This window comes from Lepidochelys olivacea (assembly GCF_965140295.1).
Source record: "Lepidochelys olivacea isolate rLepOli2 genome assembly, chromosome: 3".
NCBI lineage: Eukaryota > Metazoa > Chordata > Testudines > Cheloniidae > Lepidochelys > Lepidochelys olivacea.
Genome location: NC_140413.1, coordinates 206,112,558 through 206,132,778, shown reverse-complemented (window position 1 = coordinate 206,132,778; position 20,221 = coordinate 206,112,558). Strand labels below are relative to the sequence as shown.

General features: G+C 42.5%; 1 protein-coding gene across 2 annotated transcripts in view; it reads right to left on the bottom strand.

The window, feature by feature from the left end:
* Positions 1-20,221, bottom strand: part of SLC24A3 (solute carrier family 24 member 3) — a 319,465-nt gene that overhangs the window by 116,270 nt on the left and 182,974 nt on the right. For both annotated transcript variants that reach the window (XM_084625278.1, XM_084625279.1), the window contains exon 3: positions 2,755-2,831. In XM_084625278.1, the coding sequence (XP_084481404.1) occupies positions 2,755-2,831 (77 nt within the window). The remainder of the gene's footprint in view (positions 1-2,754; positions 2,832-20,221) is intronic.

Sequence of the window (20,221 nt, the reverse complement as noted above, 5' to 3'; positions counted from 1 at the left end):
ACAGAAGCTGTTGAGCATAAGGTCCTGTAAGCATAGAATAATGGATTGGCAGACCAGAATTTACGTCACACAATTCCAGTTTCAAAACACTCATTATTTTTACCCAGTTCCTGGAGTACAATAATTACTACTTTAGTATTTCAAAGCACCAATAAAAAAAGGCATTTAAGCACGTCTAATTTTAAGTACATGAGCAATTCCACTGACTACAATGGGACTATTCACTTGTTAAAACTAGGCACGTGCTTAAGTACTTTGTGAAATCTGGGCTTTCAATTGTGATTACAGGGGATCTCCCATGATAGCTGTGCTTCTGTGACAATTTTCAGATATCCCAGTCTTGCAAATTATGGCACATGCTCTTTCTTACTAAAAGTATTTGAGAGACAGTGTTGCCAACTTTCAAGATTGTATCCTGAGTCTGATAATATTAGGCATTTTTCTTAAAGCCCCAGCTCTTGGAGTCATGTGATTATACAAGACACTCAGCTTTCATTTAAAAACAATTTCTAGCCCTCATGGTTGTGGGCAAGAGCTTGAAAACTAGAACCCAAAGGCTCCAAAACCAGAAGGCAAATTAAAAAACCCCAAAATGTGTTGGTAAGGAATGGACTCACTTCTGGGGAGCACCTTCTTGTGGCCAGGTGTGGCACAGTAGCTTTCACTCCATCTAGTGCCTACTGCTGACAGCCACACTGGTCCTCCAGTGGCTGTCTCTTCCTGTGACTCAGCCCTCCGGCCAGGAGATTTAGTCCACTCTTTTAGCCCAAGATCCTGTATCACTCCTTTGGCCTTGACTCTGGGCATCGTGGGCCTCACTCCTTTTTCTCAGGGCTCTTTGTTGTCCCTGTCCCTTCTGCAGCCTCATGTCACCATACCAGTGGCTGGTTGGGGAAGTTGGACCCTCCTGCTACACTGTGTTCCAGCCTAGGGACCCTAAACCCAGCAGCCAAGATCTGCTTAGTCCAAGCCCTTGTGGCTGCTTCCTTGGGGCTCTTCCTGTGCAGCCTTTCTGAGGCCTACTCCCCACAACCACTCTGAGTCCTCCCTTCTCTCAGGCCCTTCTTCTGGATACCCCTAGCAAACACCCAGCCTGATCTTACATCCCTCTCAATTAAATGCCAATCAGGGCTCCTTCCCTGGGACTCCAGTTCCTGCCCTTTTGCCAGGGCTCCCCACTGAAGACGCTGTTCTATGTAACTCCTGGCCACTTGCCAGCCTCATCTACTCACGGGAGGATCCAGAGGTCGCTCTCCCTCTGGACTTCCTCCTCTCTAATCCCAGAGTGACTCCAGACTCTCTCCCTACAGCCCTCTTCCGCGCTAAACTTCCTGCCTCTTTAATCATGCCCCAGCTCCTCCTGAGCTGGGCTTCAGCTCTAATTAAGCCTGGTCCATTCTCTGGGTGCAACAAAATAACATAATTGGCCCCTGAGGCCCTCATTTCCCTTTCAGGGCCTGTGTGGGGTGGACATCCCATCCCAATAGACATGGCAGAATTTGGTTGTTTTTTTTAATAATAATTTCGATGGATAATATCTATGTTTATTTTAAGCATTTTAAGCATCTCATGCTTTTTCAGGCTTGACTCTGACTTTGCAATGCTTTCAGCAGTACTGGAAAGAAAATATTGTATTTATGATGCCTCAGAATGTGGAGCACTACATTTATTTGTTGTTATTTATAGATACTTCTATGGTGCTCATCTCTGAAGTACCCGAGTCCCTCAAAATACTACAAAAAATACATCAAATTCTTTCTAAAAGATAAAGTTATAGAGGCCTGGCAGTGACATTGCAATTAGTGAGGCATCGCCTGATGTAATGGCCGTGAACATCTTGGGTGATACACCCTGGATTGAACCAGGGAACTTCAGAGCTGAAAGCATAAGCTGCTACTATTGCTTAAGTGCAGGCTTTCCAGATGGGCCGGTAACAGATTTATATCCTCTGGGGATCTGGCACCGAGGGGGACCTGTACCACACACTTAACACTTGCTTACAGACTTCCTCTGCTCAAAGGATGCTCATTCTGAGCACCTCAGGCCCATAGCAGTTTGAATCCTGGGCCAGGCCCTGCTCACATGATGTACCACACACAGGCCCAGATTCAGCGGCATATTGTGCTATCTGCATGGTCCCTGCCATGAAAAGCTAAGAGATTTAACATGTGTGATCAGATTTCCTCCAGCTTGCCTGGCATTTCAGCCTTACAGTTGTACCTTCCCTTGAAACCACTTCTACTTGTTTGTTTCTCATGGAAGACTGTAACCCGTTAACTGATTTTTCATTTTAAAAAAGTCAAAAAGATGGCAAGTGGGCAGAGAACATTAAAGGCAGATCCTATGCCAAAAAGCAGCCTGTAAAAGTGGGATCCTGAAGCTGTATAGTTCTTGTCTCCCAAGGATTTCCACATAAAATGTTTAACTTTAAGCACGTGAATTGTCCCATTGATTTTAAATGAGATTATTCTTGTGCAAATTTAAGCATGTGCTTTCATGCTGGATCGGGGCCTTTAAAAGCATAACAACATATATAAACGAAAAGATGCAATATTAAAGAATCACAATTATTTGTAACTCGCCATTCTCAAACGAGGTTGTGAATGGCTCTTGGGAATTCTGTGCATATGCATGTATCCACAGGAAGAAACCGCAACAACAGAAAACCAGATGAATAAGAAATTACATCAGCTTGTCTGATAATATTTTACTTCCAGTTTAAAAAAAAAGTGCAAATGAAGTCAAAACACTTACACAGAGGACATGCAGGACTACAGCTCCATGTCTTCTGTCCTCATTAGTAAAGATGTCGCTGGGGAATTCATGGAGAGCTGGGAAAGGAGAAAAAAGAAACACTTAATCAAGGTATTGGAAAGATGCAATATATGGTAAAGTAAGGTAATAAAAACAGCTGAGTCCTTCTGTAGGTTGATAATCTTGCAATAAATATGAATATGGGATCCCATGCCATGGGTTTTTGCTACTGCTTTATGATATGTGTGTTTGCTTAATCTGTCCTCTGGCCATTTATAGATATGTGTATATTTACTGTGTAATTCAGAGGCATAGCAACCATAACATTATATCTCACGAAGATGCCTCAGAGATACTGAACAAATTCTAAGCACAGCATCATACTCCATAAAATGTTAAAGAGGAAAATGTTCTATTCTGGATTAAGCAGATGTGCAGTAATACCGATCACAAAGCATTTTTTACACAACATTTTGTATTTGAAAAGGGAAAACCCTCAGAATGGGAGGAGGAGAAGAATGGCAGGTGCTAGAAATGTTTAAAGTCAAAATGATTTATTGCCATGGGCTTCTCAGCATAATACACTCCTGGAATAAACGCATCATGATTAGGAATAGCTGGGTCTTGTCTCAGAGTCAGACATCTCCTGCCACCATTTTGGTCTGGATAGGGGAATAAACAGAATACAAAGATGTATGCAGACAAGGCATTAACGATGTGATTGGGGTGTGGATACTTGATCCCCAGTGAAATAAATGTAGACGGTAATCTGCGCCCTCAGAAAACACCATCCATCCGATCTGAACACAGGATCGGCGACAACAATTCAAACCAAGCATGAAGCAATCATTTTCAAAGTGGACACTCACAGCTATCATAGAGGCAGTTTCCACTCCACGAGTGACAGAAACCGTCACCTGTGCATTCTGCTGGGTGGGGGAGATGTCACAGCTCCAACGGTAGGAGAGCACTTACAGCACTATAAACTATAGCATCATCCCATGGGGCGTCCTGATGAACAGAAGGCTGCTTGGCCCCATCTTCCTCTGGAGCAATAAAAGATCTGCACATGTACCTGCCTATATACTTTCGAACTAGTTCTTCTGGCAGAAAGGACATTTTCCTGAGGTCATGTTTGTTTTTCATATCTAGCAATTGTACTTAGTTCACTTAGTGTACTTAGCCCCTTGGAGCTGGGGGCCTAGATACCTTTGTGGATCTGGGCCAAAGTGCCTCGCCCAAGCTCGCATAGGTCTCTCCTCTGGTTGAACCAAAGTGATGCATGATGGGACTCACATAACCATGGTGTATCATGGGAAAAGCGGTATGGCCCAGTGAGAAGAATGTGACATGAGGTACTTGAACTACAATTCCCACTAACAGACCTGGCAGAATTTGGTTGTTTTTTTACTAATAATTTCAACGGATAATACTGATGTTTATTTTAAGCATTTTTTTAGATTTTTATCAATGTAAATGTTCACAGTTGAGCAAAACTAGAGGTTTTAAGCGTTTTTTTAGAATTATAGTGATTTGAATTTTCACAGTTGTGCGAAATTGGGGACAGTGGGTCAGAATTAGTTAATGACAGTTGACGAGATTCAAAAAGTTAAAGCTTTATAAACCATTAAAACACAAATTGTCAACAACATGTCACAATAATAAAAGTAAATACCTTTAAATCAACAAATCATACCTGTTTTCACTAGTCCGTCTGTAATAAGCCTAAATCACTGGATTTTGACTCTAGTAAGTTCTCAAGCAGAACTTTTCTTACTTTGTCTATCGTTAAATTTCAGTCATCATTGATGGAAATATTTTGTGGGATTGTGTATAAATGATGAAATTGACATTTGCCAACATTTACCAATAAAAATCAGATCCTTTCAACTCCACCATGAGACATCATGGCAGTTCTGGGGGGATAAAGATTATTGTGGAACCAAGTTGAAACAAAATGCTTCAACATTTCCAGGCCAAATATTTTTCAGAAGTTTCTGTTCCATGAAAAATTTTGACTTTTCATCCTGATTCAGAGTGAAAATAAATGTCAGAATATTGATTTTTTCCATGGGAGAAAAATTCTGATTTTTGACTAGCTCTAGATAAATGGAGGATGATCTAAAATGTGTCGGATGGTGTAATTTACATGTTGAGAAGGCACGAAAAAGGTGTCAATTATGTCGCTGTAGACACCCTTCATCTCACCTCTGAACTTTGCCCTGAATTTATTATTCGTGGATCAGAACCAAATTCCTTTTTACCTAAAACATTTCTCCATGTCCCCAAGGTGAGCAAGACTCTTGCTGTATGACACTAGCTCTACAAGGAACTTTGTTAGTTCTCAGAGCAAACTATGCTGAAAAATAGCAAAGTACGCTGAATGAAGGATCACAACGCACCAGGATCCCTCTAGAGCAGTGGTTCCCAAACTTTAACAACCTGTGAACCCCTTTCACTAAAATGTCAAGTCTCGTGAACCCCGTCCTAAAAATGAATGTTTCCAGGGATTTTCTCCTTTACCTGAGTATAAATTATAAAAACAATGATCTTGGAAATATAAAATTTGTTTTTATGACATGCTTATTACACACTATTTATTATTAATTATTATTTATCATTAGTGTTTTTATTACATTATGAAAACGGCAACACTCTTCCAAGATCTCACTTTCGTAGCTTGTATCACTTTGAATAAGCCTGTTATAAGACAAGGCTCCTGTGTTTCATCAAGGAGCATCAGATGTGAGACAGCATGAAGGTATTTAAGAAGCCAACTCAAAGAGTTCCTCCTAACCAAGCATTCAGGTCTTGAGCAGTCCAGGCAAACAACCCACGTTACAACAAAGCTTAAACTTATTTTTCATAATAATTTTAAAAACAATACTAGCTGCCTATTTAATTTTAAAAACAGCAAAAAATATCCACCTCCCTTTCCATTTCATAAAAGGAGTCTTGAAGTTTAAATCTCCTCAGTGTGATAGATATGCTTGTTTGATCTGCTTAGCTCTTGGAAGTCCAGGGCTCTGGGCTGCTGGCCCCGTGCTGCCCGGGGTCCCTAGGGACAGCTCCATCCGCCATTAGGGAATTTTTCCCCCGAGAACCCCCTGTAGCATTTCACAACCCCCCGGGGGTTCACAAACCCCAGTTTGGGAACCACTGCTTTAGAACTTGAGGTAAAGAGCAGAGGCTCTCTAGCTGGAGGGCAGTAACAGACTCATACCCTCTGTCAATCAGGCACAGAGGGAGGCCTGTAACACACACACACTTATTGTCACTACAACCTCACCCCCATGGCCATAATATGAAACACAGAGCTGGAGAATAGCAGCCTGGAGGTCGCATGGTGCCAACACTACATTATTCATCAAGTAAGTGTGTCACATGTGCTGGTGACTGCTATGCTACTCCTCAGGAAAAGGGCAAATGCACTTAACACTAACTGACACTTGGAAGTATTATGAGGAGTAAATATTATTATTTCTTTCATTTTTGTAATCACCAGTAATACCTAGCTCTTATACAGCACTTTTTATCCATAGAGCTCAAAGTGCTTTACAAAGGAGAGCAGTATCATTATCCCCATTTTACAGATGGGGAAACCGAGGCACAAAGAGGTAAATGCCTAGACCAAGGTCAGCCAGCAGGTCAGTAGCAGAGCTGTGAATAGAACCCAGGTCTCCCGAGCCCCAGTCCAGTGCTCTGTTCACTTTGACACACTTCCTAAAGAGCTAACCTTTGAAAGCAAATCACATTTGAACACGTGTGCCCTCTTTTTAATGGCTAAGATGCCACCAGCTGCTCATATCTTCACTTCAGTAGCATTCCAGTGCATAAATAAATTGCTGGAAATAAGTCCTGTTTCAGGTTGCTACATCCAGGGCCAATATTACTGGTAAGAGTTCCAGCTCCTATTCTTACTGTTCCTAATCAAAGCTTGCAAACTAGTTTGTGTGGGGTTGGTGTGTCTTTCAAAACCAAAAAACCAAGCCCCATTTGCAGAGTCCCTTAAACACACTCTGCAGAGATAACAGCTGCTCTATATTTAGATGTATTTGCCTGTATGAGAGAAGATTCCACTGGAAGTTCTGCATTCATTTCAAATAATTGCCTTTGAGTCTGCTGCCGGGGAAAAGCTAAGTTATTATTGCTCTGAATGAAGAATATAAATGTTTACTCTGCAGTAATGCTGTAGGACTCAGGCAAACTCCATGGCTTAATTAGCTTAGAAGAGAGCATCTGTTGGTAGAAGTGAACCATGAAGAAACTTCATACAGAGACATAATTATTTCAGATAGTATGACGGAAAGAAAAACCAAATCAGATGCATTTTAACTCAGTGCAACAGTCCATCACGAGAAAACACAGGTCCAGTTTCTGATTTCAGTTACTGTTGATGTAAACCTAGAGTAACTTCATTGAAAACAGAGGGTTTACAGCAACGTAACTGAGATCAGAATTTGGCCCCTCATCTCTTTGCTCAGTCAGACTGCTTTGGGTTGTGGATTCTTTAGGAATCTGTATCCTTAATATTGAAACTGAAAATAAATAGATCAAAATCTGTTCAATATTAACGCGTTTTGGCCAATCAGATGCTTGTGTTGCGGGCACTAACGACACTAATTGCAACACAATTGAAAGAGGGTTAGATTGCCTTGTAGCTACCTTGGTCACAAGCATGCAGCCAATGGAATGGAGCCACTGCTTCCTCACCTACATCCATGTTGCACCCGCTTTCGCTTCCCTCCTTCTTTACAGCAGGAGGGGAGGATCAGGCCCAGCGTATTGAATGCACATATATCAATGGTTTGCAGTTTGCCTCTACCATCCCCGGATGCAAGTCCAGACTTTATTACAGTATAATACAGACTTACTGATTCTCTCCAATAACATAACAAGTGTCAGGGAAAACTATCGACTAAGTAGAGTGCAAACAAGACAAAACCAAACCCACACCTCTCACTTGCTTTGATCATTCGATTTGCTGTTGGCAAATAAGGTATTTTGCAAGATTAGCCAATGTATTTCCAAGGTGAGCAGACAATTACTACCACCATCTAGAGATGGATAATGTGATGATTAGTATTGCAAATGTGGTTTTGTTAGTCAAATAAAGGCAAATTACTTTCATTTAATGAAATGCTGTGTTAACGCTACATGTGTTAATTGGATTAAAAAGCATTTAAAGATTGTCAGCCAGTTAGGTTGCTGGAATAGCTTTCAGTTATATGCTGAAAAGCAGTTGTAGAAATGGCCTTCCAAATGTGTCTGTAGTGGGGCAGTCACCCCGCTCCGGCTCAGAAGGGGTTAAAAGCCAGCCCGTGGAGGGGGCCGGGGCCGAGAGAAAGGCATAGGCTGAGTGGGGAAACAGCCAGAGCTGGGACCACGCCCCAATCAGGCCACAGCTGGCCCTATAAAAGGGCTGTGAGCCAGGAGCTCAGGCAGAGTCTCTCTCTAGCTTCTGAGAGAGAAGGACCTGGCTGCCTGGGAGCTGAGCAGGGTACCTAGAGTGGAGTAGGGCTGGGGGAAGGCCAGAGGAGCTGGGGAGCTCCAGCCTGGAAAACCCCCAGCCTGCAGGCCTTGCAAAAAGCCAGAACAGGTACTGGGGTTACAGAGGTGCAGCTTGGGGTTAGGCAGAGGCAGCTGGTCCAACCTCCTTGCCAATGATGAGTGGCCATTACACTGCAGTCTGCCCCAGTGAGCAGGGGTTAGATGATGACTAGCAGTAGCCACTGAGGCAAGGTGGGTTTAGAGGGTTGGGGGTTCCCCTGGGAGGGGAGACCCAGAGCGAGGGGGTACTGCTGGGGCAGAATCCCAAGGTAAAGGGCACCGGGGTCCAGGAGGGACACGGGACCAGTGACAGGTAAGACACTGGCCTGCAGAAGGTGCTCCATATGCTGGAGAGCTAATTCCCTGGATGACCAGCAGGAGGTGCCGCACCAGTGAGTCATTGCTTTGCTACAGTATCGTATTGCTCAATAACTCCAGTTTGAGTTTGCTCAGCTAACAAATAAAAAGCTGTCATTTTTGCTAACCAGCAGCCCTACACATTCAACCAGGAGTCCAAAAATCAAGCTATGTTCTTCTTGGCTTTCACATCTTTATCCTTAATAAAGTTCTACAGCTGGAATTTAATTAACAATTATGTAGATGATTACATAAAAAAAAATCCAGCTCACTCTCCCATAGCTGGATTACCTCTGCCGTGTAAGAGGAGTAAAAAGCTACATCTTAATGTGACTAGTGTAAGCAGCGAGGACTAAATACACACAGGGAGCAGAGCTGTCAGGTGAAAAACTGCCATTTTCACATAGTCACTTTTCTGACCAAAACAGCAGGTTAGCATTGCTAAGAACACATTTCAGAGAGTGTAAAAATGAAATGTTATAATGTGTCATAAGCCAGAAGCTGGGAATGGGCGAAAGGGGATGGATCATTTGAGGACGACCTGTTCTGTTCATTCCCTCTGAAGCACCTGGCACTGGCCACTGTCGGAAGACAGGACACTGGACACAGACCATTGGTCTGACCCAGTATGGCCGTTCTTATAAGTCCTGCCAAAGTTATCCTCAAACTAGGTGTGAGCCAGTATGAAAGTACAGAGGAGATCTTAATATTAGTCTTTCCGTGAAAGGGGTAATGCCAGCAGTAGCAGAGAGGCTGCGTCTTCTCTGCAATCAGAGGTGTGACTGCAGCATGCATAGACATCCCTGAGCTAGTTTGGATGACGCTAGCTTGCATAACAGCAGCCGTGACACCACAGCTGCGGAGGTGGCAGTACAGGATGGCCGCTCAGGTATATTACACACCCCAGGACCATGCTGCCCTGCCCCGAGTCCTCTATGGGCTTGTCTTCGCTGCTGGAGTTTAAAGCACCACTTACCTGGAGCTCAAGATTTGTGTGTGTGGCTGTGAGTTGGGCTGTGGCAAAACTCAAGTTGTAGCATAAACTACCTTGCAAATAAGACGAGCCTGTGGTGATGTTTTGCAGGGTGATCGCTCTGCTCTCACTGGAGCTAGGCTAGCTGGAGTGGGATACCTCGTGTGTACTAACTGTTGCAATGAAGACAAGCCCATAGTGTAGGAAAAGAGATTCTAAGACATAAATCGTAGAGGTAGTCCAACCCTGTGAAACAGGAGCGTCTTTCTGTCACACCAGACACCAGGTGAATGAAAGCAGGGAAGTAGCTAGCAAATATGGACTGTTCGTTGCCTCATGCTACAATATACCCATAATTGCCAAAGATAGGCCCATGAGCGCACACAGTCTGAAGGGTAACCTAGATCTGGTGCAATTACATAATTATGCCACAGGACCTTACTAAAAGCAATCTGCGGCAAAGGCAAACATCATGCCAGTTATCACCCACTGTCTCCGGCAATCAGAGGACAAAGAGCACTTGGTTGTACACTTCGTCTGCATCCGCTCTGTGGGCCACAAATGAAGCCATGTGAATGCCTCAAATGGCAGAATTTGGCCTTTTATGTGGACTGATGTCTGTGACCCTTAGGTATATGACGCAATGGGTATTTTATTATTATGATTTTATTTTGCAGTAGCACCCAGATGCCCCAATCAAGATCTCCCCTCCCTCCCCCATTGTGCTCAGCACTGTACAAATACATACTAAGACACACAGCCTGCCTCAAAGAATTTACTGTCTAAGAATCTATTTAAACAGATTCCAGCACTAATACTAGAGTTTAAAAAAAAACACCACGGAAGGCAAAGATAAAGGGCAATGAAGTGAAAACTATCTTATACGATTCAGTTTTCCTCCGCTACGGCACTGTTATGTGAAAGGCAAACGTTCATATCACATCTTCCTTCCAAGAGATTTTCACAATCAATCACAACTACCAGGGATTGCAAAGGAAACATGACAGGTATGGTTTTATGAATGTACATAATGATTCACTAACACACAAGTATCTACTCACCCCACTTGCACGCACACAGAGGCATAAAAGAATTTAGCATGACAGTTTTTGATACATGGAGATGATAAAACTTCAGTCTCCTATCCAGCGTCTGTACTCATTCAAGGAGACTGACAAAGGTAAAGGCAGGTAGAAAAAAAATACAGCATAAAAATAGAGCAAGCTGCAAGCAACTGGAAAGGGATGGGGAATCCCAGCCCTCACTCCTTCTGTGCACAACAAACATTTAATCCTATCCAAATTCAGACCTCCCACCTCTCTAGCACGATGTCTCTCTCCCCAAGGTTTTTCTAAGATGTCTCTCACTAGGTTATCAAGACATAATCCGAAGGCAAGCGCTTTGAACAGTTTGTACCTGAATTCATGGAGTTACAAAAGATTTCAAATTTGCATAAGCTATCTACTGCATTTTTTGTTAGAGGATGTTGGCGGGGATGAATCAGGTGCAGAGGAACACAGATACGAGCAGTACCTTACAAAAAAGGAGCTCTTTTCCCTGAAGAAATGGAGGAAGCTACCTGAAAGCTACTCGGACAACAGCTGCCATGTTTGAACTGCATGGGCGTTTAGTTTATTTATTATAGTATTTTCAGATTGTGCAGTTTCATGGAGAGAAGGTGGTCAGAGACTTTGCCAGTCTTTTATTTTGACTGTACCAGAAAAACCTGTAAATAAACCTGAAACCACAGAATAAATGATTCCTGCTGCGTTTCTGTCCAGTTGTACGGATTCTGGCCTTCAATGTCTGCAGGACGCTTGGCTTACAAACTCTGCAGGAGAATAAGATTTCCATACAGGATCAGTTTTTCCATGAAGATTTTCTATGTAGATGATATTAGGTACAGTATTAGTCAGCAGTATTACTTCTATTGTTCCTATGTTTGAAAAGTTACTATTGCCCATGTATGAATTTCAGCTTTGAAATGTTTGCAATTCACTTTTGTTTCGAAGGTGCGAATAATGAAAGGGTGATGTCCTCAGAGAGGACTGGCTGCTTGAACGGTTCAAATTTTAAAGTGCACTCTGTTGTAAGCAACATTTTATTAGCAATTAAAAAAAGTAAACATAGGAGCTATTAGATAGTAGAAGTGGTAGAATCTGAATTAGCCAGATGACATTTTATGGACTAACTTGTTAAGGACAAATAATCAAGGGCCAGATCCTCAGCTGGTCTAAATGAAATTGGAATGATGTTGTTTTACATTCGCTATTTAATTAGTAGCTGCTACAGAACAGCAGCAGAGACAATGGGTATCATTTTGATCTCAAACATGGTGGTTATCACGTTACAACATCAGCTATTGATTTTTATAAGACGCACATTGATATCCACTAACATATAAGAGATCAGGACTAATTCTGCAGCTGTTAATTTTAATCAAAATGTTCAAAAGGACACGTAGGAGCAGATTTTTATCCTTGCCTGGTAAGGAGCTCTTATATTTCAGTCAAAATAAAATGGGTAGCGGGAATGAATTTTTGCCATTTTTAAAATCAGCATGTCGTTTATTAAATCAGAATCCTGCTTATCTTCTCCTAAGCTTTAACTGCCTTACAAAATCATCTGCATTACAAGTGAAAATCCTTTGAACGGAAAATATTACAGAATCTCCTCTTTGTTCAGAGTAGCAGAGAGCGCTACCTCATAGTGGTTAGCACACTGCTATGGAGAACAGATGCACAAAGAACATGACACTTCATCAGTCACTTGAACGTTACCAAAAATATTCGTTCTCACCAACCTGGAAACCTCTCTTCTCCCTCCACCCTTCCCCCCATTTATTTGATGGTTCCCCTCCAAACTTTTTTTTTTTTTAAGTGCAGATCCCAAGACAAAATGAGCTGTAGAGGTTTCCATAGAAACCTTGGATTCAGAATAAGGAAGTTGCATTACTGAAGGGAATTAGTACCTATTCCTACATTTGTACTATAGAGGGCTCTTTGTTATCCTGGGATGAATGACATTAGGATTTCATGTAACTGAGAGGGTATTTCTGCATTAAAAAAAATAAAAAGATCTTAGTAGTGTTACTTTTAGAGCTGTCAAGTCTAATTACAAACAATGGAATCCACCAGCTCTAGGGACTGTGTGAGAAGTATATAAAAAGATGCACTTGAGATCTGAGAAACACATGAACTCAGGTCAACCCTCCCTTCGCTATCTCTGTCTAAATGAAAAATTAGGTCACTGCAAAGATTTGAATAACATTCTCTACCAGATCAATAGCTCTTGGAGCTGCAATAGCGTTTTAAACAAAATTCACTGCATTGCTCAGCAGGCTAACTACTCTGGGACCTGCTCTTGTCCCAGATTAAGTCAATGGGAGTTTTGACATTGACTCCAGTGGTGGGAGAATAAAACACTAGGGTTGATGGCCCACCAGTCTATGTTTTATACACAAAACTCTGCAGTCAGATAAGATGGAAGACTCAGGAACCAGAAAGTGACTTCAGTGTATTTCTAAACTAACCTCTTTGCTTGTGTAATTTTAAATCCATCAGGGAGCAAAAAGTTTATTATCCGTATTGCAGCAGTGCTTAAAGGCCCAAGTCAGGGATTGGGACTGCAATGGGCTAGGCGCTGTACCTTGCATATGATGAAAAGGTAGTCCCTGCCCCAAAAAGCTTAGAACAAATGAGTAATTTCAAGTTGATAAACATACTCATTTTTGTGGTTTCTCAACCACCTTTTACTTTTATCAATACAAAGGTTTTTTTCCCTCTCTCCTGTTGCTGAAGAAGGACCCCTGGGGAAAAAAAACTGGGTACATTTAACTGACAGGGGGAACTTGGAAGCTGAATATGCACCAAGTTCTTGTCAAATTAAAAAATAAACAAAGAATTTCTTCCCCTCTAATCTCATTCAGCCACAGGGAGGTTTGCCTAGGGACGTTGTGGAATCTCCATCATTGGAGATTTTTAAGAGCAGGTTAGGCAAACACCTGTCAGGGATGGTCTAGATAATACTTAGTCCTGCCATGAGTGCAGGGGAATGGACTAGAAGACCTCTCAAGATCCCTTCCAATCCTGATTCTAGTGTCACTTTATGTGCTTCATGTTACAAAAATAGGTAAAAAATGTTCAGAACTGTGAATTTTAATCTGATGGAAACCCTGTTAGGGCTTTGAGTTAAAACACATGAGGACCTGATGGTCATTTACACTAAGGCTCCTCCAAGCCATTATGGCAGAGCAGATGGACCTTAAAATGGGTATGAATTAGGGTTGAAAAATTCTGAATTCTACATTTTTACCAAACTGTTCATTAAAAATACAATTTTCAATTACCTAGACTCCAAAAAAATGTTGATGAATTTTTTTATCAGCATTTTCAGGGCTAAGGTGAATTGCACTTACGTTCGTTAAAAGGACACTTTACGTTGCTAGACAGCTGGAAAAGGTGTTTAAGGCTACGTCTACGCTGGCCAGCAATTCGGACAACAGGGTCCAAATAGCAGCATGCACCAAAGTGCTGCGGTGTAACTCCCCTGTGCGGCCGCTGCTGGTGCAAACCAAAAGGTTCCTAGTTCACATGACCGTGGTTCCACATGAGAGAGTTTCAGCACAGCACTTTGGTGCATGCTACTATTCACACCCTGTAGTACGCTGCGGGGCAGTGTAGACAAACCCTTTGTGTAAATGAGAACCAGACCACACCGAGCCAGGAAATTCGGGGGGGGGGGGGAGGGAGGGGTTCAAAAGCACTCAGCATTTGGCTAACTCATCTCCTACTGAAGTCAATGTATTTAGGTGCCTAAAGAGGCAGATGTGGAGAAGAGATTGACAATGTGACCCTGGTGAACCATAAAGGCAAATAAAAAGCACCCCAAATGTATGCTTTTTACAAAAAATCTCATGATTTTTAAGCCAATCTTGTGGCTTTTGGAGCCTGACTCACTTGGGGCTGGAAATACTGGGATTAAATTTACTATTTGTTTATACAGCACCTTCCAAAATGGGCCCGAACCTGGTTGAGGTCTCTTCAGTAAGAATAATAATTAATAGCACCTCAGGTTTATCAATTTGACATTGCTATAGGCCCTACCAAAAATCAAAGCAAAAAGAGCTAGCTCTTGGAATTCCATTTCCCAGATCACAATCCTCAGGGTGAGGTCACAGAAGGGAAGAGGCTGATACAGTTCAAACTCACAGGGACTGCATAGCACCAGCTGCTCGCAGAACTCAGTTCTCCAAATAGCCACTCAGCAGTGGGAGGTCACAGAATGGAGCTGCCCCAGGCAGGGCTCAGACACATGCTTTCAGTCGCACCAGCTGCTCTCAGACCTCAGTTGCTCTGATTGCTCCGCAGCATGGTGAGGGTACAGAAGGATGTGGGCTCAGTATGGATCATGTTCAAGGGGAAACTCTGGATGTGCAGAATAAATGTTCTTGAAAGCGCATCAATTTACTAAAAGCTCCAACCCCTAAAAGCTAATAATGGTTAGAACAAGATGTGGAATACCCAGCCATATGCTGAGGTTACATTTGACCCCTAGATTTAAAGTCCAGAAGGGACTATTACAGTCATCTAGTCTGACGTCCTGCGTAACACAGGCCAGAGAACTTAACCCAGTCTGTCATTCCTGCGGCAAGCCCATAACATCTGTTTGAGCTAGAGCTTAGCGCTGTGTGAAGCGAGCACAGAAGTGGTATAGCAGCTTCCAGACACTCTATTAATACATTAGAAGGACTGGTTCTGAACCGAACTGCAACTTCATACTTTGGCATAAGGACTCAGTCATACAAGGTGGAGACTGCCCCACGCTCAGTCCCTTTCTGGTGCGCTCAGTGCCTTGCCGGACCACGTGAGTGAATTGTTTGAATCTAGTGGTATAAAACAAGCAAGTGCCCATGGAAACCCTTGATTGTCTTTCATAGCACTGGGGGCTAATTCTGATTCAAAACAGAAATCAGTGCCAGTGCAATTCAACAATATACACAGCCAGATTCCCATTTACACATATGCCCCTTTATTTACATGGCCAGACTGGCAACAAGGGGTATCACTGGGCCAGATTCCCTCACCCTGGATTCTGCACTGCAAACAGTCCTCACACAGAACTGATGGCAAATGCAAAACCAAGTGCCTTATTTACAGTGTAAATATAACCGAAGACGTTCCCCACACCTCATGGTTCTTACATTCTTCCCAAGCACAGGGCGAGAGGGGAAAAGAGATCTCACCTCTCTGCAATCCTGGGTTTCTCTAGCCTTTCCCTCCAGCCTACCTCTCTCCTCTTCTTCTTCCTATCTCTCTCTTAGCTGTCCTCACTTAATGAGCTGAGCCACCATGTTAACTGATTAATCATTCCATCCCTAACCAATTATCTCTCTAATTTGCCCCATGTGGGGATGCTTACCAAGTGCCCAGAGTGGTAAGTCAGCCCAAGGCTACTCACACTCTGTCACAAGGGGCCTCAGAGCAAATGAACACCTGACGCATAGTTTCCAGCTAGAACTGCTTCCTTCAGGGTTAGCAAACAAGAGGCTAACAGGACGGTCATTTGCAATATTTGAATAAAGACAGTGACACTATCCCCAAAGGCTGATGAGAGTTCTCAGCTTATGGGCAGGCAGGCAAAGCATGGACAGCAGCAACATAACCTCCTCATGCTGTCCCACTAGTGTGCTATAACTTGGACCTGTAGGGATCACCTAGCAGAGTGAAGGGATAGAATAGTCCCTGTGCTCATTCAATCTTTGACTTCTCTGCTGGGGCCGACCATGAAGGTGATGGGCTCTGTGCTTGTGACATCTGACCATTAGGAATTGGGTTGAGACCCCCAACTTAACTCCCATGCTGTAAGACATCAGTCACTGGCTGGCAATTTGCTATGGCCACTACAACCAACCCAGCTTACATTAGAACTGTTGTCCTTGGAGAGTCCATCACCAGTCCCCAGCGTCTGTCAGTGCCCCCAATATATTTTAAAATGTTAAATTCTTGCATTCTGGGGGAAAATGTTCCAACATGGAAGACAGAAGGGTGGCATTTACCTTAAGGTGACATGAGTTGCAATGTGAAGAAACCAAGCTATGTTTCCATATCAATCATAAATCATTTGGCTAATGTTTTACAGGCATCTCCACTTTTAACTACTGAAAACAAACAACTGAAATAGCAAAGTGCTGTTGAGTATGTTTTTAAATCATGCAGCACCCCCACCCTCCACGAGTCATGGTTGGCACTGTCCCATACACTGTAACAATGGTACAAGGCCTAACTCTTGCCTAACAATGCTTGAGCAGATGGGATTCTCTGTACCTTTGCAGTAATGAATTCTAATGACTAAAAATGAAATATTTATTGTAGACGTTCAGACTGCAGTGAATTTATTCAAGGATTCATTTCTACGGTTTATTGCTCACTGCTCCGCTTGCTCAGGGAAATACAGGCGATACACACAATACATATGGTCATGGGTACCTGGAGAGTGAACAAAAGGGTTTCTTTTGTCTTAGGCTTCCTTTATAGCTGCTTCCATTTTCTCCATTTTGTTGCACAATGGTTAAACACGTGTGCAAAATCAGTTTCGTGTATTATGGGCTATAAAATAAGGTTAGTCCTATCACCAGCCAGCTCAGAGTTCATGCTTGCAGTTTTGAATGTTTAGCAGAAATATTATATTTGGGAATGGAACAAGCCCTTGTGATTCTTGCTGGTTGACATATCTGAAGCCAGCATGTCCCAATGCACTGCACTGCCACCGCTGTTGGAAAGTTTGCACCTGTGGCTTTTTTAGCATGCACGTCTGATGCGCACTTCCACTGAGCCCAACCACATAACATAGCTATGGAGGCTTTTACTGATCCATCATCTCGGCCTAATTCTCAGTTACACTTGGACCCTTTGCACTGCCTAGCAGTATGACATGGCCATAAAGTAATTATACGTGTAATCTGTACCCACATTACAGCACCTTTATACTACCAAAAATGATGCACAGAGGCCTGAGTATCAGAATCAGACCCAATACGTTTTATTATTAATAATTATTATTACTTATTTGAATTGCAGTAACACCTAGACTCCCCAGTCATGGACCAAAGCCCTCATTGTGCTAGGCACTGTATAAACAAAGAACCAAAGGATTAGCCCCTGCCCCAAAGAACTTACAATCTAAGTTTATGTATCTAAGTATGTAAAACACAGTTATGCCCAGTCTTGTGATTGCATAGTGAGTCTCTCCATATTTAGAGTTCTTAAAGTCCCAGCTCCTGGAATCAAGTGATTACGTGAGAATCTCAGCGGGCTTTTTGTTTTTAACTGAAACTTCCTAGCTTTTGTGACTGCAGAGAAAATGTTTCTCTGGGAACAAAGGGTAACAAAAAGCCACTCTGGGAGTGGCTGGGTCATTACACATATTGAATCTATTTCCCTATGTAAGTATCCTCACACCTTCTTGTCAACTGTCTAAATGGGCCATTTTGATTATCACTACAAAAGTTTTTTCTCCTGCTGATAATAGCTCATATTAATTAATTAGCCTCTTACAGTTTGTATGGTAACTTCCACCTTCTCTGTATGTGTGTGTGTGTGTATATATATATATATATATATATATCTTCTTACTATATGTTCCATTCTAAGCATCCGATGAAGTGGGCTGTAGCTCATGAAAGCTTATGCTCTAATAAATTGGTTAGTCTCTAAGGTGCCACAAGTACTCCTGTTCTTTTTGCGGATATAGACTAACATGGCTGCTACTCTGACAAAGGTAATTAGGGTGACTTTGAAGGAGGTCCATCACCGGTACTTAGCTATAAAATTGACAAAAGGCCATTTGCTTGTTCCTCCATCATTCACAGTACATTTCAAACAGAGATGAAGACCGAGATCCCGTGTTTACAGTTCATTTAAATGACATCGGAATACAGCATAGACAAGGACTGTTGATTCCATCATTGACCCTACTCATACATATGTAAATACACAAAAACACAAACATTATCTTCCCACATGTCTTTTGAGGTTTATTTATTTTGCAGAATGTTTAACCCGTTCTGGCGATGCGTCACATAACACAATCCTGAATAAGTAACAAGTAGTGAATGATGTATATGAACGTAATTTTGCCTTGCTAAAAAGTTTAAAACAAAAAACACCCTGAAAAAAATCATCCTCCTTCCCCTTCCCCCAATCCCAGTACCCAAGATGGGCAGAAATCAGCCCTGGTTCAATAGCAGCATTTCTATACCCAAAAATGTGACAGCTATAAACTCTGCTCTCTCTTGACACTACATCACTAGAAAGGGGAGCCCGGATTCAGGAAAGCAGTTCACTTAATTCTCACTGGCTTCAATATGAGTAACACGTGTGCCCTACCTGAATGGGAAACTTATACTTTATACCACCGGAGTGGCAAGATTTCCCAACTTCCTAGTTTTACTCAGCACCGCACTAGCAAAGGCCATAGATAACAGACTTTACATTCATTATGTTTTTATGCATACAAAAGAGACCCCTACTCATCCCTGAGTAAGGCAAGGTCTATCTGCCTATTCATGTCTGATGCATTATGAACAGCCACAAATTCCAATAACAAATAACTCCTTCTTAGAGAAAGGCTCCAATTCATCTTCTATTGCACAGCCCAAGTAATAGGAAACAGCTGAAAAACCTTTCCATACAAATCCCACTGAACAAAAGGCTTTTATTATAAGTGGTTGTAGAAGGAAAGACAAACCCTGTTTTTCTCCTCAAAACTCTTTTTTAAAATTCTCTGAGAGGGAGACTTTTCTCCAGAGGTACAAATTCAGTCTCTCTGAGAAGCTGAAAGGAGATTGGAAGAAACATTTTTAATATTGTTTAAGGTAATTAACATAATACATGATTCAACATCAATAAAAGCCCACCTTTGCCATGCCACTGGCTTTCTATTTATCAGAGAGGCTATTTGCTTGAAGGAAGGGAAGAGCTGTCAGAAGCAGAGGTAATAGCATAAACCAGAGCAGAATTAGGAGGGAACATGAGTTAATGAGCAAAGGAGACTTTGATCTGTGGACACTTCGGTTACGTTTTCCCCCTTAATTTCCTGACAATCTAGTTTTTTGGACATCCAACTGAAGCTGAGATTCTGTGCTGTGTCTCAAGGTGGCACATTACTGAAAGACACAGCCCAAATGGAGTGGGGGCAAAAAGCTGTCTTTCTGCCTAGGGTGATGCTGGCAGACCCAGTGCCAGCCCATGCCAAGGCCCCAGTCCTCACTGAACACTGATAAATGCACAGCTAGAATCCAATCTGGCTCATCTGTGTGTTAGTGTTTAGCCTTTGTGGAATGTTTATACAATGCTGCATGTATCAATCCTACTTAAAATATCTGTGTCCCATGTGATAAGGTAAAGTTTAAATCAGGGGTCGGCAACCTTTGGCACGCAGCCCATCAGGATAATCCCCTGGCGAGCCACGGTGACATTTTGTTTACGTTGACCATCTGCAGGCATGGCCCCCCGCAGCTCCCAGTGGCTGCGGTTCACCGTTCCCGGCCAATGGGAGCTGCGGGAAGCGGCAGGCCACTGGGGACAA